The sequence below is a fragment of the Dicentrarchus labrax genome, unplaced genomic scaffold (genome assembly GCF_905237075.1).
Source record: "Dicentrarchus labrax unplaced genomic scaffold, dlabrax2021, whole genome shotgun sequence".
NCBI classification, from domain to species: domain Eukaryota; kingdom Metazoa; phylum Chordata; class Actinopteri; family Moronidae; genus Dicentrarchus; species Dicentrarchus labrax.
Window position 1 is genome coordinate 15,274,456 of NW_026136710.1, and position 20,810 is coordinate 15,295,265.

A 20,810-nucleotide genomic window follows, 5' to 3' on the forward strand; every position below is an offset into this window, starting at 1 on the left:
TCTTACCTTCTGGGCTGACCTAACAAGTTTACATGTTCTCAAGGGATTAGCATGCTTTGAAAAAGTTGCTAAGAACAACAATTTAGGAATCTGATAGCTCTGTGGGAGCAGAGCTGAGCCGGGCAGGACTCAGTGTTTGCTGTCTTACGGGCAGAATGATACATAGAAACAGTGATACTGACATCAGCCGAACAATGCCTTAGAGACAAGCTAATGATGCCGGAGGAGCTTGTTGTGAGACAACAGCAAGGTGGGGCTGGCAGAGTGTGACTTGAAGAAATTAAAAGTTGTTTTATTCACTTTCCCACCCTCCCTGCCTCAGTGCCTCAGTCTGGCAGCCTGAGAGCGGTACAGAAAAGGCAAAGTCTACGGCTAAACAAAGCATTATAATCCGGAGGTGAGCTGAACTTCAGTCTGCAGAAGGAGTGAGAATTCTGCCAGGTCTGTGGCTATCTTTGGGGAGCTGATTAAAGACATTTGGGGAGAGTTTTGGTCTTCAGAAGATTTAAGAGTTAAAAATAGCAGTCTGTGCTTGCTTTACAGATGGAAGAGTTTGATGCACTGGATGTGAATTTCACCCTAGAGGGGATTCATCACAGTAGGAGAAAGAAATATCCTTGAAATGTATGATGATTCACACAATCAATCCATATTTTCACTTTATTGTACTAACACAATGGCTACCATCAGTCTCCAGTTATTTATAGCAGGCAAAAAGTTGCATTAAGAACATATTAAGGGCAATAACTTTGCTTGTTATACTGTTCTTAGCTTTAGTTTGAGTTACTTGACTGGTTTATGTACAAATGTCTTTAACACAATACAATTACTGTAGCTTAGTGGTTGTTTGAACTTCAATGACTCTCTTTATGCATGGAGAGAGACATAAATTACAGTCATATAGACGGGGTCCCACCTCTGACCCCTCCCTCCATCACTGGCCTGCTTCCATTAACAAACCTACATCTATGCAGCTGTTGCTGACCCCCCCCCAACTGCCCCATGCACACACACACTCAGGCTTCACTACAGCATCCTCTGCTTGTCCTGCCACTGCTGCGGCCTTGTGGGAGGCCTAATTGGAGCAGATTGAGCTGCTGTCCTGTAACATATGGCTCACAGCCCTGACAGCGCAAAACAAAGGAGGGAAATCCATGCAGGTCCTGGCCCCATCACAGACTCACCAGCTGCAATAGACAGCCTCACACACTCTAAGACTCATTGTTTAGGTTGATGTTTAATCTAAATCACGAGGTCAGACCAGGACCCTGCAGCTTTTAAATTCACAAAATAGTAAATAATGAAGGTAGCAAAGTCATGCCATTAACATCTAGTTTGTTTGATTTTAATCTCTTGTTAAATCCACAACTTGTTTTCAGCTAATGGCATTATTTTAACCTCAATACTACAAATTCAATTAAGGAGAACATAGTGCTGAATCAGATTTATCTTTCAGGTCTGGGATATCAGATAAGCAACTCAACCTTCGGTCTCACAACAAATTAGCTCTTTTTTGCAACCAGAGTTGAAATTCTGGTCCTGCTTATTGTCTATGACGAATAAATAACTGTCTAAAGGTTCAATCACATTACACTGGGACACCAGGAAATCTTAGTCTTTCGGTGTGTAAAATTATAAAGTAACCTAAAAATACTTATAACTAGCTAACTAATATTGTATGATACCCAAATACTGCAACTGCAAGATTATTATTTCCATACATATTCCTATGGATAATATTTGTGAAAAATGTGGCAATGTAAAATGAAAATCGTGTTAGAAACTGATGATTGATCACCCGGGAAGGGCCCAGAAATTTGAAAACTTTTTCACATTGCAGCAACATCAAATAAAGCACTGATGCTTGGTGTGCATGCACCGTAACTGAGCTATGTTTCTTTCAGTGCATTGCACAAGATAATGTACACATAACCCTGAAAATCACACAGTGTATAGGCCTACTCTCATTGCATCTGTGTGGAAAAATCACTCATATTGTCTGTGCTGCCGATTCATAAAATACTGCTCTCCTACAGATTTCTCTATTTTTGCTTCCAGCTTTGGAAGAGGTATTTATGTCAGGTTATGTCATGAATTTACCTTTCATCCAGGAATTACTCTATTTGGGATGTGTGAGGGTGAGGTGAGAAAGAGGTGTAGTTAGAAATAGGTATAAGCTGCCAAGTCATGCAATTCTGTTTCCCCTGCAAGGAAATAAGGTTCACTTGGAATCTGAGGAAGAGTAATGGCATCCCCACATATCACAAACTTCTGGCACCCCTTCATCTCTTTGCTTCGGGACATTTTAGCAGATGGTGGTATATACAGCATGGCAGTAACAATTACTCTTGCCCTGCTTAGGTACTATTAGCAATTCTATAAAGACAAAGGGAAAATAGAGACATAAACTATCCACAAACAGAAGATATAATTAGAAAAAGTTAATTTGTTAACTTTTTTTAAATTTCTCTGCCATGTGCCACCAAAATTTAGTGGCCAAATTCTCTCTACCAACTACAAATATATACAGTAGACACAGAATATTTATTCAACCACTTCACCCAGGTTGTTGGCAAGATTTTACCTTTTCTTACACAATTATTTGTGTCACTTTGTGTGCATACAATTGAGTGCAACAATGTGAATATCTTTAAGGAGAGCTGTTTCTGCTCACAGCAGGAGGGTTCCATCTTTTTAGAGACACTTTGCCACAGGTTCTTTGCTTAAGTTTTGCACTTAATTTCACATAATCTATAATCTTGACAGAGTCGCAGCGATTGTGAAGACTTTGCTGCAGTTTAATTAAATAACAGTTGGGTCAAAAAGGTTTACACTGAGCAAATTTCCATCATCCAATGACAACTTTTCCAATAAACTGGACCTTGAGTTGGTATGGTTGTGTCATACTAATATTTCCAAGGTCAAATATGAACTGTCATGCAGAACTGCATTTGTCTTTTTGACTTATTTGGCTAAGACATCTCTCAAAAGTTTCCAAACAATTTCTCTTGTCATCTTTACTTCTCTTCGTATCACCATTCCCTCTCTCCTCTTCTGTCCATCCATCTTTAAAAAAAAGGGATGAATGGAGGTACTGAGTACAGGAGAGACGAAGGTCATTTTAAGTTCAGTCATCCAGATGAAAGGAAGACTAAAGAAAGCAAGTCAGAGAAAGGGAGACTTAATGATTTATGCTGTCATTCGTGTGACCGCACTGAGACAGCCTCTGCCTGATGATGCATTCACTGCGACTAGATCACTCCATCCGCTCATTTCATCCGGATGAGTGGACTCATAATGCTCCCCTGCCCTTTCTTGCTTGCCACCTCCCTCCCTCCCTTTTTTAAAAAACAGCAAAGGACATCCGGGAGAAATGAGGATGATGCTGAGTGACACAACCGCCGAGTTTCTTATCAGAATGTGACCATTTGCTCACATTTTAAAAAATGGTCCTGTTGTGCCATCAGTAATTTCATTTGCACCAGCGTGAAAACACACACAGCGAAGGCTCTGGAATTCACAATTATTTATAAGATAGGAAGGACACAGACAGTTCAGAAGTGCAAAGAGGAGGCACGTGACAGAGAGGATAGTTATTGTATTGTGAGTGAGTGAGTGAATGTATGAAAGACTGAATTAAATGAATCAGTGAATGTGCAGATGTTACTTTCATAAACCAAAACAAAGCACTGTGCTGTGTATTCCAGAGCTGTCTAGGAATAATGGATATTTCTAATATAAGCTTGTCTATTTTTGATTGGCAGAGCTGATTGAATTCCATTTCGAGCCGCTGTCATCCTGTCCTCATTTCATACTCGCAGATCTCCCTCAGCGGGTAATCAAGCTCTTTGAAAACTGTTTGATGAAAGAAATTTGGCCAGATCATTCAGGATAACACTGCATAAACCAATCTATTAGCCCACACAGCTCAAAGCAGAAACGCTGAATGAATATGGTTCACTGGAATGGGCCAAACACAGCCTGTGTGTCGATGACTGTAATAACAGACTTAATAGTGCAGATAATTTAGGATTTTGGACGAGGTTATGAGATTTCCACAACGGAGACTTCTGCCTTTACTTCAGTACAACACGACAATAGAATCTTATTTGTGGTGTGAAAACAGTTGGGCTGCAACTAATGACTATACATGAGTCTATCACCTATCAATATCAGTATCAATCAAAATAAATGTGAAAATGCTTAAAACAAGCTTTGAGAGGCCACGATAAAGTTTTCATAGCTTTTTATGTCAGACCAACAGTTCAAAAACAAATTATTATTATTTAAAATTGGGTTTACAGTTCAAAACCCAATTTACTTTAACAAAAAAAAAATACTCACGCAGAAAATCCTCACATTTGAGAAACTGGTGCAGGAAATGTTTGGCATTTTGGATTTAAGAGTTTAAAGGACCACACTGGTCTTGTAGGATTTAAGAGGATCGGTAACACTTTATAATGAGTACACACTATTAAGCATTAGTTAAGCATGAATAAATACTGAATTCATCATTTATAACACATGAATACACATTAGTATGTAGTTTATAAACACAGTTAAAAATGTTTTATTCATCATTGATAAGCACATTAGTTATGGATTAGTAAATACTGAATTCATCATTTATAAAGCATGATTCTGCTGTAAATAGTCATTACTATGTGGTTTATAATCACAGGTATAAATGTTTTACTCTTCATTGTACTGTACATTTCTGCATGCACTTGCACATCCACTATTCAGACATGTATTAATGATTAGTGACTGTGTTAGCAGATGTTCTATAAAACTCACAATAATGATGGCCTATAAACAGTGATTAATGCAGGAATTCACAGTTACAAAGTACTTACTACTCGTTAATTAAGTATTTTACGCGAGCTTATCTAAAGTGAGCACTATCTATGGTTTATTAAGCATTTACAAATGAGATATAAAGGCTGGCAATGCCTCGAGACTCACAAAATGTTCAGTTATCTTAACAGACGAAAGAGAGACACAACACAAAGGGATATAGAACATATTGTATTGATATTTACTGCAACTTCCCAACATATTGTATAAAGACGAACAAGGGTGGTTTATGAACACATGCTATTGTTGTGATCTTATCTGTTTGGGACGTGTACGTTGAGCTCCCGCTCTCAGCACGTCATCAACGTGATGACGTGCTGAGAGCGGGATGTTACGTCATATTTACGTTAACTCTCAGAAGTTTCTGACAGTGCAGCCAAGGGGAGCATGGAGAAGCACATTGGAGTCGACGGCCGTCAGCGGCTCTAGAGGAGAGTATATGTCTTTGTTTGGTAGCACACATTATGGTTGAAAGATAACGTTAGCTTGTCACTTGACACTAATGACTAACGTTACTAACGTTACCGACCCGCCCGCGGTGGCTAAGCCGACCCGCCGCTGCTAGGCACTCACCTCGACCGGCTAGACGAGACTAGGCTAGGTCGGCTTAGCCACCGCGGGCGGGTCGGTAACGTTAGTAACGTTACTAACGTTACTAACATTAGTAACGTTAGTAACGTGAGTCGGGGAGCGCGGGCAAACACCTGCAGCTGCTGACAAGCTAACGTTATCTTTCAACCATAATGTGTGCTACCAAACAAAGACAAAGGCTGCACTGTCACAAACTTCTGAGAGTTAACGTAAATATGACGTAACATCCCGCTCTCAGCACGTCATCACGTTGATGACGTGCTGAGAGCGGGAGCTCAACGTACACGTCCCAAACAGATAAGATCACAACAATAGCATGTCTTCATAAACCACCCTTGTTCGTCTTCATACAATATGTTGGGAAGTTGCAGTAAATATCAATACAATATGTTCTATATCCCTTTGTGTTGTGTCTCTCCTTCGTCTGTTAAGATAACTGAACATTTTGTGAGTCTCGAGGCATTGTCAGCCTTTATATCTCATTTGTAAATCCTTAATAAGCCATAGATAGTGCTCACTTTAGATAAGCTCGCGTAAAATAATTAATGAGTAGTAAGTGCTTTGTAACTGTGAATTCCTGCATTAATAACTGTTTATAGGCCATCATTAGAAAATGAATTTGTTGTGAGTTTTATAGAACATCTGCTAACACAGTCACTACTCATTAATACATGTCTGAATAGTGGATGTGCAAGTGCATGCAGAAATGTACAGTACAATGAAGAGTAAAACATTTATACCTGTGATTATAAACCACATAGTAATGACTATTTACAGCAGAATCATGCTTTATAAATGATGAATTCAGTATTTACTAATCCATAACTAATGTGCTTATCAATGATGAATAAAACATTTTTAACTGTGTTTATAAACTACATACTAATGTGTATTCATGTGTTATAAATGATGAATTCAGTATTTATTCATGCTTAACTAATGCTTAATAGTGTGTACTCATTATAAAGTGTTACCAGAGGGGGTAATTGACAGAAATTAAATATAATACTCATAATTAAGTTTTCATTAGCGTCCCATTCTAAGGAGCCCCCCATGTTTCACCCCCATGATTCTCTGTAGCCCAGAATATACAAACCAAACACTGGCTTACGGCCTCTCAAGTTTTCATGTTCAGTTAACCACTGTTAGATGCAGCTAAATGCTACACAGGACCTTTAAGTGATGAATTGATTATTATATTGAGGATTAATTTTCATCAGCTAAGCGTTTCTGCATTACTCAGCAGCAACTTTGCTTGGAAAACAATCTCCCAGTTGCTCAGAAGAGTGCACAGATCTAGCTGCCAACAGTATTCACTCATTTGTAGACATCTCAGCATGTACACAACATTGTTATGACTTGAATCACAAAGGTGTAAAGCAATTAAGGGCTGTACAACAGTATCACCTAGGGCAGTGAAACTCAACCAGTGTTACCCCGGGGGTACTTCTGCAGTTGCCACAGGGTACTGGGAAAGCTCAGCTAATTAACACAGCTAAACTCAAGTAACTCCACTGAAATATGTTGTTTATGAAGGAAAATAAACAAATTAAAACCATCACATATTAAGTTATGACAAACCAAATTCTCTTTTAGAAGATATAAATGTGACAGAAAAAATATAATCTATTTCATTCTGTGCTGCTGGCACCAAATGGATGTTACACATTTGTACAAGCACATAGAGACTATGGTTTAATAGAGCAGATTGCATCATTCATTACCTGGAGATCTGAAAGTCCATGCCTCGTCATCATCAAAGTGCGTATCCCCAGCTGTGAACCTCTCTCCGGGGAAAAATGCGTGCGCCACAGTTCCCCCTGGCCCATCAAAGGGATATCCATCATTGTGGTCAGCCTTAGTGAAGTCGATTTGAATGTCTGCATCACTTCCTGCCACTTCATGGAAGTTAAGTGGTGCGATGTCACTCCAGACCTTCAAGGCGTAGTACATCAGGGCTCGAACAGTGTCCCTGCCCAGTAAGGCTGAATCCTTGGGGAAGGTCCTCACTCTGGGAAAATAAAGGGAAAGAGGGAATATATTACTTAATAGAAGGAGAAAGAAGAGGGAATGAGGTTGCTTGGCTGTGCAACTAGCTCAAAATGGGATTCAGGCTGGCCAAACAACAGGAAATCAGGGACTTTTGTGCCCACATCTTTACAGAGACCAGCTCCATCAACATCCCGGACCAACACTTGATGGACAGACCGTGTACGGCAGAACGCTGGATGAGAGGATGCAGACTTTTGTTGATGCTTGGTGCTCAAACGCGGCCAAAGTGGACGCACTGTTTTGTGTATACATTGTTTTATTTCATTTTATAGTTATTCTACTATTTTTTTATTATTTTTCTATGTATGTAGCATGAAGAGAGTGGGAACTTGAATTTCATTGTACAACCTCGTGTTGTGTAATAAATAAATTTCCTCCTTGAGGAGGTGGAAAAGAATGATCTGGCAGTTAAGAGTACAAGAAAGGAGATTAGAGAAGAGGTGGCTGATGAAGGAAGTGGACGGGAAACTTTTACAGAAGAACAAAGTAAAATTGGAGACGAGAGACACGAGCTGGGCAAAAAAAGAGAGGAGAAAAATGATGATGGACAAGAAACAAGAGAAGAAAGTGAAAATTAAAGGAGGAAAGGGTAAGTGAGGTAAAATCCGTGGGAGGAGACAAGAGAAGAAGAGAAGCATGTCATGTGTAAGGGTGACAGAGATGATGAGGGAGAAGAGACGAGAAAGGTAAAAGCGTGGGAAAGAGGGAGCTGAGCACAGGAGACAGAAAGAGTGAAAAAAGGAAATGAGAAGGGTTGGTATATAGTAGATACTGGAGAGCAGTATGGAGAGTCAACCATACCATGTTTGCAACTGGGACACACTGAAAACCAAAATTTCTGTTTGAATGTTTTATGTGATTCCATTGGTTTTTGTATTTCATGGTAAGGTGCTCCTGCTGCTCACATATTCTGATAATACGTTGAGGTTACATTGCGCATCGGAAGAGATTACGGCATTAGCTTTCAAGAACAACTCATCTGCTTTTTCACTGTCTTATTTCCTTCCTTCCTCTCATCACCTTAACATCTCTCATGCTATTTCTTTCCATCAGAGACAGTAAAAACAAGACAAAATAAACAGAAAACCACTCAGACGGCATGCTACGTTTGCCTTTACTTCTAAATCTTCTCCATTCTCTCATCGTCTCTCTCATTCCCTGTCTTTTCTCTCCACCAATCAGCCTTTGCCTCCCCCAACTCATCTGCTTCTACATAATGCACTTGCCTGCTTTCTCCCCACAAAAGCACTTTGTCTAAATACAAGAGGTGATTTGGCCATATCAGGCAGCTCTAGGAAATTTAATCAGCGTTCATCAGTAGGATGGGCTCTCAGCCTAGAGAGAGTACTGCCACAACCATCTTACAACCTGCTATCAATCGGTTAAAAATGAACAAAGTGGTGTACTGATGGAGCTTCCTTCTTTAATTCTAACATCAAAAGCTATCAGTCATCATTGAAACATTTGCATCAATTGATTGGATACATAAAAGTTCACTCTAAAAACACTTAAGGTACTTTATAGTACAGGAAATTGTCCAGTTTCAAATGACTTCGTACAACTAACATCCTATATACGCTAACATATTGGAGGTGTTTTGGGTTATCCAGCATATCCTGCTGGGTGGCACTCCATGTATTGGACTTGCATCAAGTGAGGCAAGACTGTAGCTTAATCAAAACAGGAGCAAAACATGTATATTGATTCACATATTGATTGTCATAGACAGACCAGAGGGCTAGTTTAATACTACAATACACATAACAACTGAATTCCACAATGCACAAACAGAAGTTATTGGTCTCTGAATGTGAAAGGAAAACATACTGAAAGACTCAAATAAAAAGGATAACAAATTGGTGGAAAAAAACCTCAGGAGAACCTTGATTGTTGCATGTACCTGCGGTAAAAGAAAAATGACCATCTGTCAGACCACCTGCGTTTCTCATTCATGCTGCAATTTTTATGAAAAAAGGAAATGGGAAAAAAAGTTCAAATCTGTGTGAAATGGTGAATGGAGAGATGTTCACTAAGCAACAAGGACTGTGAACTCTGTGAGGAGAGTTGAAGGTGAGTGCACTTTAGCTGAGAGGATAAACCGACATAGAAATGAATTCTCTCTTACTCAAGGGATAGCATGCGGTTTTTCTGGCTGGCTGGTTTTAATTCAGCACACATTTGTTAACTCAATGTCAGCTGTAGAAACGTTTTTTTAGATAATCTAATCTAATCTAATAGGATAGTCTAAATCCAGTGGTTCTCAAACTGGGAGCCAGTGCAGGGGGCATAATGACTGACATAAAGAGAGTGCAGCTAAAGTTGAATGAAAAGGAACAATGTTCAAATAAAGAGCGTACTGAGGCTGGCTATAAGGATTCACTGAATGTTTTTCCGCTGGAACCACCAGTGTAAAGAGTCTTAAAGTTATATTCCTGACATTGTGTATTAAATTGAGCGATTCACAGGAAACAAAGCACTGCATTGCACGGAGTAAATGAACAAGAGGGATCAGCCAGACGACAGGCTGCACATCTCCAGTGCCACAGCAAGGTAACCAACTGCTATCACTGTGCCCTGTCGCTGTGTGGAGAACTGATTGCACTGTGTGCAGCATGAAATCAAATCCCGGTTGCTTGTGACATGATGGAAAATTACTGACTTCTTTATTAAAACAATGTGAGTTTGTTCAGCTACACTGTGAACAGATACACCAGTTGTTCCTCTGTTGTATGTCTGACAAAGGAGCTGCTCAAGGAGTTTATTGTAGTATTAAACTGTTAACGCCATGAATGTCGTCAAATCATCAACTGAAATCTTATAATTAGGACTTTAACTCAAATGCCAGTACAATAATGTAATGCTTCACGGTGCATAGAAAGCTCACTCTACAACAATAATGCCACAAAAACCTCATTATGAGTTTAGACAAGCTGCACCAGCTAGGGGACTATCAAACTCAGACTGTGCCAATCATGGTAAACATTTAGGTCATGCAAAGGTTCGGAGACTGAAGTTCTGTCACTTCAAACAGTCTTGCTCGTAAAAAGGCCCTCTGTCATCCCCATTTCTTCTTTTGTTAAATGTGGCATCTTGAAAGCCAAGTTTCTGTCAAACTAATGATTTGTTTGACGGTTGTTTCAATTCACACGTGAATTCTTCATGACTAACGACTTCTTGATGGGGACTGGTGACTCATCCCTCCGTCTGAAGCTTCTCCCCCACTGTATTCCTTTCTTTTCTTTTTTCTTTTACCATCCCAGGATCTCTGGTCATGGCGTTGGTATAGTGGTGATGGAGTGAAAGGTTCATGATCGCTGAGACTTGCTCTGTGCACTTGTTCCCACCCAGACAGCTTATCGCAGGGGTTTGAAAGTAAACACTTACACTCCACAAACAACTCACCTACTTATAAGTCGTAATTCAAGCGAGCAAGGTGAGGCTAGGTGTTTGTCAGTGTGCAGTGTGTGTCAGGGAGAAACAGACTGCACTGCTGCTGTCAGTATATTTTTGTATGCAAGCGCAAATGAATGTGTTGGGGTGTTGTGTGTGGGCTAGCATTAAACAATGTAAGATTATATTGTTAATCCTCTTTTTATAAATTTTAACACCCACTATTTTTTTTCCACACTGTACATGTCAAATCTTCAGAGAAACAAAAGGAGAGAATGAGCTGGATGATGTAGGTAAGAAGAAAATAATGAGGAAGGAGAAGGAAAGAAAGATAAAAATAGTTAGAAAACAGAGACTTACTGTAATATGAGGGAGACTGAGCAAAATGTGGAGTAAAAAGCGGGAATCACAGACACGCTCCTATTGCAGAAATATTTCTGACAACTCCCCATGGCTTCATCTTCCACAGTTCTAACTTTAGTCAGAATCATACAGAGTTTGTTCTCCCTGAGAATGACGAGTCCTTAAGTTTCAGCATTTCTCCAGGCTACTACACTCAGAGGGATCAGTGATCACACAGACACATTTCCATCTCTGACAGAGTATCTGATGTCTCCTTTTCCTTAGCCGCAAAAAATGTTCCTCATTACAAAAGCTTTTTAAAAATGGCTTGTGTAATAGACTTGTACAGCAGAACAGGGGTGTGAGTATGAGAGAGAGAGAGATGCTGATGATACATGGGCGTAGGTGGGGGAGGGCAAAAATAGAGGTTTCAAAAAATTGAACTTTGTGAATGCCCTTTCCTGCAGTGATATATATCAACTTACAGTAGCAAATAAAACATTATGATGAGCTGGTCATCGTGCCTTCCGTGATAAATGGCAGTTTTATAGATTAATTAATAATGGTGTGCTCCCAAAAATTACATTTAGATTGATTGGTAGAGAACTGACAATGAAAGATAATTTAATTGCATCGTTCACCCAATTCCTGTACCAAAAGCAAGAATTACTACCTGTATCATAATTACACATCATCAACTACAAATCAAAACATAAATAACTTTTCCCAAAAACAGGTGGTATTTTTTTTTTACAGCCCTCAGTGGTGTCATCTTTTTAGGCTGCATGGAACCCCAACAAGATCCAGTTGGTTTGGGAAGTCTCAATGTAGCCTGAGAGGCAAATCCCAGGGCAGCAAACAGTCCTTAAAGCACTTGCTGCTGTTTTGTGCTAGTTTAATGTGATCTGGATCTTTTCAGTGCTTCTTTTCAAATGGATTCTAATGACTGGAAAGTAAGATGACACAGTTTAGAAAGATTTTAGTGAGTCATTTAAAGTATAACTGTAAAGCTATAAAAGTAGGTAGGACAAAACTAAGATTTTGGTGCCTGTCCTATGGGTCCCCGAAGAAAATTCCAAGGCAAGAACAGGGCTATTGGATAATTTTGCAAAATTATAGACAACAAAAACACTGGTTCCTAAGGTTAAGGAAAGATCTTGGTTATGGTAATCTTACAAACATTAATTGCAAGTCTGTGATTGGCACTGACACTGTATCTGATCTCCTGCATGAAAGACTGACATGCTATGCCCCTCCACCATCCCAAACTCCACACCCTTACTTTCTCCCTCACCCTCACCTCCCTCACTAAATACAGTACAGGGCACACTATTTCCTGTGTTGACACTGAATGTTGGCATTGGACTTTGTCCAATATATAGTTTGTAGGGACACTGGGCTGGGAAAATTACGACCTTTCATTATGTCTGTCAAAATGTTGATCGGCATGTTTATTTACTCAGCTGTGTCACACTTCATGAGCATCTTCTTCAACTTTTGCTGATTCATAAACAGTTTTCACATAACCTTCCACAACCCAATCTGCCATATGTACAGACATTATTTTTATTTCATAATGGAAATGAATTCAGCTTTAAATGCAATTTCATGACAATTTTTCATTTTCAGGCCACTATTTCACTGAAATGATATAAGAGTATGGCAATAATCAAGAAACAGGACAGCAACGCATCTTGCTTCCTTTGCCAAAGATTAGGAAACAGTGATTTAACAGACTTTGAAATTAGTTGGACAGACAGAAGGCTGATTAAGGTGGACTTCATTTGCTCTGCCTATTTAATTCCATGGCACGAATTCCACCTTAATTTGACAAATGAGTAAGAGCCAACTAGGCTTATGTGTAGTTAATGTTTGTGTGTGTGTGTGTGTGTGTGTTTGTGTGTGTGTGTGTGTGTGTGTCTGCGTGCATACTACATGTGTATGAGCTTAAGCTGATATGGAAAGACAGAAAACCTTTGCACGCACACAATCTCCTGTTACATTTCACCTGCTTGACTTTTAATTTCCACGTGCTTCTTATAGACCTTTCCACGCGCGAGTGATGATTCAGATGAAGAGAGGCAGAAAGGGAAGAACAGAGGGATGGAGAGAGGGAGAGAAACAGATGAAGAAAACTCTAAGACTCTTTTGCTGTCCCCCGCCTTCAGCCTCTCAGCAGGCTCTTACCTCCTGTGGCTCTGCTGCTCCGCAGAGACATGAGCTGACATCAAAAGTGATGCTAAAAAGTACGTGCACACGCAAACACACAGGCACACACAAATAAAATTCACCTCCTGCTACCCTCCGTAGACATAAGCTGATTACCCTGAAAATTGAAAGCTCATATGCAGACGGTGATTCATATGCTCATATGGGTTTGTAGATGCACACATGTAACACACTCACAAACATCAAAATATTTCTCTGATAGAGACTGCAGCCTGTTACTTTACTGCTGTTTTAATTACATTTTTAGTTGACACAAACCAATTCATTGATTGAATGATTAATTGTAATTAATTACTTACTGACTGAGATTGATTGATTGTGACTGTGATTGTGATTGAGTCAATCATAGTTACAGTATTACCAACAGTATAGTTTATAATTAATTTACTGTAAATATTGTTTTCCTTTATTGTTATTATTATTATTTTTAATTCCAATCACGTGCTTTGGCAATATGTACAGTGTTACATCATGCCAATAAAGCCATTTGAATTGAATTGAATTGACACCGATGCATGCTGTATATTACCAAAAACTCCTCATGCTTCTTACACACACACACACACACACACACACACACACACACACACACACACACACACACACACACACACACACACACACACGTCATGTCATCCAGGCTGAAGTTGAAAGACACTAAATTAAAAGGCTCTGCGTGAGTCTACCCTCTCTCCACAAATCTTTCTCTCCCCTTTTCAGTCCGTGTCTCTCTCATCCCTCGTTCTCTGTCTATCCTGACAATTTCACTCACAAACTCTGAGATGGTGATGTGAAATCTTGAGAAAAAAAATAATAAGTCCTTAATAAGATAAAACTCAATAACAGTTATTTTTCATTCTTAAGGTTCCTCCAAGCAATTTCACAGGTTAGTGGCCTTAAATGGCAGCAGGGAGATGAATGCTGAGGACTTCAATACCCTGGAATTACATAGTACGATGTCGATAAACTCTTCTGTGTGGCAGAACTGCTTTCTGAAAGAGACACAATGATAGATTTGTGACTGACCAATAATAGCACCTCTCATTTATATGAGGGGAACTTAAGGTGCATGCTTCCCTGACTACAAGGAAATCAACAACCTATTACTCAAGATAGCTAATTCAAATGGACTTTGTTCAAACTGCACATAAAGAAGGATGTCCACTAAGTGTCTAAACTGATGTCTAAACAACTGTTAGATGGATTGCCATGAAATTTAGCAGACATTCCTGCCCACCTCTGGATGAATTGTAATAACTTTCACTTAACTTTTGCTCTAGCGTTACCATCATGTCCAGATTTAAATGTGTGCAATACTTTGGGTTATGACCAAATACCTGCAAAACTAATGAAATTCCCATCAGTCTCAGCTGTATTTTGTGTTTTCTGCTAATTAACCAATGTTAGCATGCTAACACAGTAAACTAAGATGTTCACCACTGCTAGCTTGGCTGTAGACTCTTTAAGCATCAATATATTAATTTGCAATCAGTCCAGTTTTGGCCTCTGATTGGCTTACCCTAACCAATCTCCCTCCTCATGACTAAACATTAGCAATCAAATCAATGAAGGCAACAAGTACTAGCCAATCAGAGGCAGATTAGGGCAGGTCATGCCTTAGCCAACCTGGGAAAACAAAATATTGGCGTCCAATAACTAAGGCGTGGGTTGTTATCTTGTTCCTAGTTAGACACATAACCCCAGTGTCTTCTTGGATAAAAGAAATGTCATAGATTACCCCTTAGGGGGCCAATAGTAGCCTCTAATAGTTAACAGCTCAGCCATGCCATTTTGGATTTTCGATAAAGGTTTTTCTCCTCATGTAGGTCAGAATGCCACATTATGCAGAAATCAAATGAATTCAACTTACTTTTCTTAGTTTGCAAACAGTGAAGGAATTGGAGAAAGTGAATTACCTGAAGAATACTTAACAAGACATATCCAAAATGATCCAAATATTTCAGCTGTCAAAGGAACCAGAGAATTAAAAACCATTTGTCATGCTGTGGTATGTGATTATTGCTAGCAGCTTCATGTTATTACTTTGTATAGTCCCAGACTACTTCTAGGGCTATAACATTCTGGTGCCTTTGGATACAGCTGTGGCATTTCTTAACACTCACTAACCACTGTGAGCTATGGCTATAATTAGCACTTTGATGGACCCCTGCTGCTGAGTTATGACTATGGCTACACTTAATACTCTCATTACTGACCGCCTTCGACTGTGACTATACTTCTACAGTTTTTAAATAACCCTCAATGGAGTGCTTGACTATGGCTACAACATACAGGTCTCACAAAACAATGGCTGTGAGCTTTAGGTTATGTTAATGAAATAATAATACACCACAAACTGTCAAAAGCATGATTTTTCATGGTCATTGTTGATGTCCCTACATTTCTCATTCTACTGCGTAGTTCATTTACTTCATTAGAAAGATGACTGGAAGTCTAAAGAGACTGATGAGAGTTTGTGATTTTGCAATCTAGCCTTCAGTCAGTAAAACCCACCTACGGTATCAGATGCAAAAAGAAAAGATGCAGTCTTCCTTTTCATGTTTCCTGCTTTTTTTCTTTCTTTCCTCTTCATTATCTTCATCCGCCTCCCCATCTTTTCTCTCCTCTACTCAGCTCGCTACACCTATCTGTTTGAGTTATCAGTAGGGCTGCTAATGACTGCCAGGCTGTCTGCTGTGATAATGGGCTAACAATATGAGATAATGAGCTAACAGTGGGCTGTTACACAACTCCACTGTAACATACTTGGCTGAGTGCAGAGTTTGTGTAAGAGAAAAAGAAAAAGAGGTAAGCAGGAGTTAAATTGGGGATTAAGGGCTCAGCCTCGGCACAAAGAGTCCCAGACATCATCACAAAAATAATTTACTTATATTTCTATTGCGGAAAAACACATTACTTGAATCCGAGTCCCTAAAATGAATAGCTACTCAGCTTAGCTCCCTATCTTTTTTTCCCCTCTGTGAAATAACTCACCACTCACCACCTACTCTGCACATTTTCAGGACATAACAATGCAATTGATGTGTGTGAACAAGCAGAGGAGAGAGTGAAGCGCCATTTAAACAGACATTGTCAATCTTGCCGAGGTGAGCTAAATCAGGAATGAGCGAGTGTGTCTTTGCTTCTGACTGTAAGTTGATATGATATCCTAATTAAACAATCTCAACACAATGGTGCAGAACAGGGACGCCCATAACAAGTCACATTTTAAACGCAGCAGGTACTGAAAGTCTGTTTCTGTGAATGCCCAAATAAAGGTCATAGTTCTATTGAAGCGTTTCAATCCTCTGCAGTAATTTTGAGCATTTTAACCTCGAGTTAACACAGTATGGGACTCTACAGTGGAGACCAAGGGAGGTTTGTGCTTATTGTTCACACATTTTATGAAACAGTGAAGGACTTTGCATGCTAACACCTGCACATATTTGCACTTTGCTACTTCTGATGGTGCTATATATTCAGTATGGATTTTAAGCGTGGTGACACAGGCACAATTATTCCAACAATTTTTGTTAAGGTTAACAAAAAAATCTGCTTCACCGTACTGTTACTGCGTAACTGTTTTTCTGTGAAAAAAAACCACATCTCATCCAGTTTTGTTGCATATGCACAGATTCAAAAGAACCATACAGGGCAGTGTGAGAAAAGTAAGACCGACAAGTAACTGAGCTCTATTAAATAAATCACTCTTGCAATGATTGCAGTCTTAATGTGAGATAACCTGATTATTTTTAACATGTCACTAGCCTTATTAAGAACCTAATGAACATTAATATTGTATACCATTCACTGATCTCTCACTTATGAACAAACTCCAATAACATACTGTAATACTGTAATACTAAACTATACTGTAATACTATATAATAGACTAATTTGGGATCTGGGTGGGGTAGTGTTGCATGAAAAGTACTGTCAAAACCAATCACAGATATAGAGCTTATATAAATCTTTTGTATTTTGTGCCTGCTTCCAGCCTTTGGGAAAAGTCCTTAGAATAAAAACATGAATAAAAGAATTAAAAAATGCACTTGTTCTGACTTAAAAGAAAAAGTATCAGTAAACAATTTTATTCATACACACTGCCTTCTTGCCTGTACAGTTAAATAATTAAAATGACTATAATGATGCAATATATATGTAGCAGCAATATAAACAGTCATACTTTTCTTTAATCTGACCGATGTGGTGGATCAGAATACTAACATTTTATATGCCTGTCAGATTGCATCTGACTCATTAGCGGTTTTGCACATTATCTCCATTCTGTCAGCCCTGTTATTTGCCCATATAATCTAATGAAGCAGAGATACCATGAAATATTAAATGATAAAAATAATTTTCTAAACCAAGCAGTGTGGGAATGGAAGTGCTACAACATCAGCTAAAACTGACAGATGCAGAAAGAACACCCAGAGAATTACAGAGGAGGCCAATATATGCAGAATATCAATGCTTTGTTATGGTACTTTACTGAAATCTGCAACATATGGAAATCTCTCTGGATCTGAAGCCAGCACATAATCCACAATTGTTCCAGCATACTGTTCTACAAATCGGAGTGCTGTGAATACAAAGGTGCTTCACTGGACTGAAGACAATACCGTCTTATTCCAGAGCGGAATGAGCTGACAGGAGCACGCTGCATGATTGGCAGCAGAACAAAAAAGAAAGAAAGTTAAAGCTCACCAGGAGGGAGGCAATGCATACACGCCTGTGTGAATGTGCATACAATATGTGTGTGTGTGTGTGTGTTTTGGATCTTCTGATTTCTAAAAAATATGCATTTATTCACATTCTACACACACACACTGGCCCGCACACCAGGTTATGGCAGCTCATTGTTAAATCAGCCTTGATAGCTTGTGTGAAATAGCTCAGACAAACCATATGTTTCACTGCCTCCCCCTCTACTGTCAAACCCTATGCTATGGTTTCTCAGGTGGTCACGGATGATCATATTTTAACCACAGGAAAACTAGAAAACATCCCTCTCTCTTTGTTCTTTGGGAGTCATACATATGGCTTTATTAGCATTCGAAGAACACTGCACCATGAATCTAGCTTTTATCTAACACTCAACACCACTAAGCTTTAAAGGTGGCTCTATAAAGTCTGTATGATGCTTGTAGAGAAAAGCAGCTTTCGTCAGCTTTGAGTCACAACAGTCAGAACTGATTCCACCAGTGAGCCAGAGTCTTGGTCAGAACTTCTCATATCACTCCAGCAGCATTATCCACTTCTCTACTATCTTCTTCTTCTTGATCTTCATGTTCAGTTCATTGCAATCATCCCCTCTTTACAAATATTTTATTAAATACACTACTTCTGATGAAGTGTCTGAGAAATGTGGAGTCGATTATGTGACAAGTGCATCTTGCAATATTGTGTAGAGGTTTGAACTTTCTGAACATAGGCCGTTAGCAACAGAGAATTGGATTATACTGCAGGACTGCTCTAAGGAGTTTCTATGGTTTTTAACTAAGTTTCTGATACTATGTTTTTGCAGTGACTCTTGGTGACCATTGGAATCCATTCTAATTAAGAAATAATTTCCTGTACCTTGTTGCAATAGTGAGGAAATTCTAGTAAATAGCAAATTTCACTTAATCACTTAAACAGCATTTTATTTCATAAGTTTAATGAGGAATCTGAGTCTTTGTACATCCTCTGAGAGGACAGACGTGTTAGGCCTCTCTAATCAGCTTGCCACTTTTACAAAATGCCCTTCCTTTCAGCCAGAATTGATCTGGAGAGCAAAAGATTTCCGGCTCTAGGAAGAGTCCTCTAATGCAATCTATCAGAGGATGCACAGATGTGATGGGAGTGGAAGGGGGGTATTTCTGACTTACTGCTGACAGCACTGCACTGGTGTGATGTACTGGACTGAGTCTGTCCAGAACTGCATTAGGCTTAGATTACACCGATTACACAAATTGCAATAAACAAATTCAACTGGATGAGTCTCCTTTACATAATCAATATTAAACTTTAGTATGAACCCTAAAATTTATAACAGTACTTTAGAGCCTTAAGAGTGATACAGGGATAACCACCGAATATTTATACCGTTCAAACATTTAAAATTACAATTTGAAACTCAGTAGGCCTTTCAGTCACAGAGTACCTAAAAAATATAACCATGATCTTTTTTAAGATAAAAAAAAAAAAAAAAAATCTTTTCGTTATATATAGTACTGATAAAGAGTGTAACCTACGGCACCTTTTATCTAGCTCTATTTTTAATCTGTAATGTACAGTATTGTAATGATAGCAACATATTTTTCTATTAGACAATTCAGTGTTTCCTACCTCCAGGATAGATGTCTCTTATTCCATTTGTTCTGAGGAGTCAGGCCTCGTTTCCTGCGGCCCATTGTCACCTCTGCCTCAGACACATCTGGCAGAGAACATCTGGGTGTTTTCATTAGGCCCAGCGTGGCTTGGTCTAAAGAGGAGATGAGATTGTTGTGTCAGAGAGATGCTTATTCAACTTTATGGGAATTTCTGAGGCTACTTGGGGTGATTTTTTGGGTTTGATTAAATCGTTCGTTTTCATAATTTTGCCTTCATCCAGTCAAAGTATCAACTCTCCCACATGATTCCCCCATAAACAAACAGCTACATACCAAAGACTCCGGTCTCCTTCAGCCCTCCAAACTTCTGCATGGCTTTGATAGCCTTGGTCAGGGCCTCCTTGGTCTGAAGCTGACCAGTCACTGGGTCAGGGGGCGGGAGGTAGCCAAACTTACTCAGCCAGTCCTGGAAGGGAAACAGTAGACACAGAGTTCAAGAGTCATCACAGGCATTTCAAGGACTCAAAGTATCCCAAAGCTCCTGAGAAGGTTGACACCTGTTCATGTTTACTGTCTGTGGAAACTAATGTGTCTGAGCACATGTGCACATTCAGGTTTTGAGAAGTTCAACAAAGACGCAATTCAATTGCATGTTGAATTATTAATAAATTACAGTACTTAAGGTGTCATTTCACCATCTGTGCATGTGTGTATGTCCGTGTAAGCAACCTATTTATATATCATTAAAGACAGAGATTGTTAGATAGTAGTGTCTAAAAACAGACAAATGTAGTTCCGCCATCACCATTCAAATACACATTTGTTTTTGTCATTTGTGATGTGTTGTTGATGTAGGCTTACCTTTACCTTAACCATAAGCCATACATTAACCCATTAATTAAGGCCAAGTTGTAGCCCTAAAATGAAATGATTTACTTTGTGAGGACAGCTTTTTAACACCAGATGTGAGTTGTGTCCCCACAACGTGCCTGTGTGAAGTTTTTTTTTTTACATGAATAATACAAGTGTAGA

At 39.2% G+C, this 20,810-nt stretch overlaps 1 protein-coding gene across 1 annotated transcript in view; it reads right to left on the minus strand.

Moving 5' to 3' along the window:
• Positions 1-20,810, minus strand: part of LOC127369980 (matrix metalloproteinase-17-like) — a 67,289-nt gene that overhangs the window by 20,855 nt on the left and 25,624 nt on the right. The window contains exons 2-4 of the mRNA XM_051411588.1: positions 20,112-20,244; positions 19,795-19,930; positions 7,173-7,459 (exon numbers count right to left, since the gene is read on the minus strand). Of these exons, the coding sequence (XP_051267548.1) occupies positions 7,173-7,459; positions 19,795-19,930; positions 20,112-20,244 (556 nt within the window). The remainder of the gene's footprint in view (positions 1-7,172; positions 7,460-19,794; positions 19,931-20,111; positions 20,245-20,810) is intronic.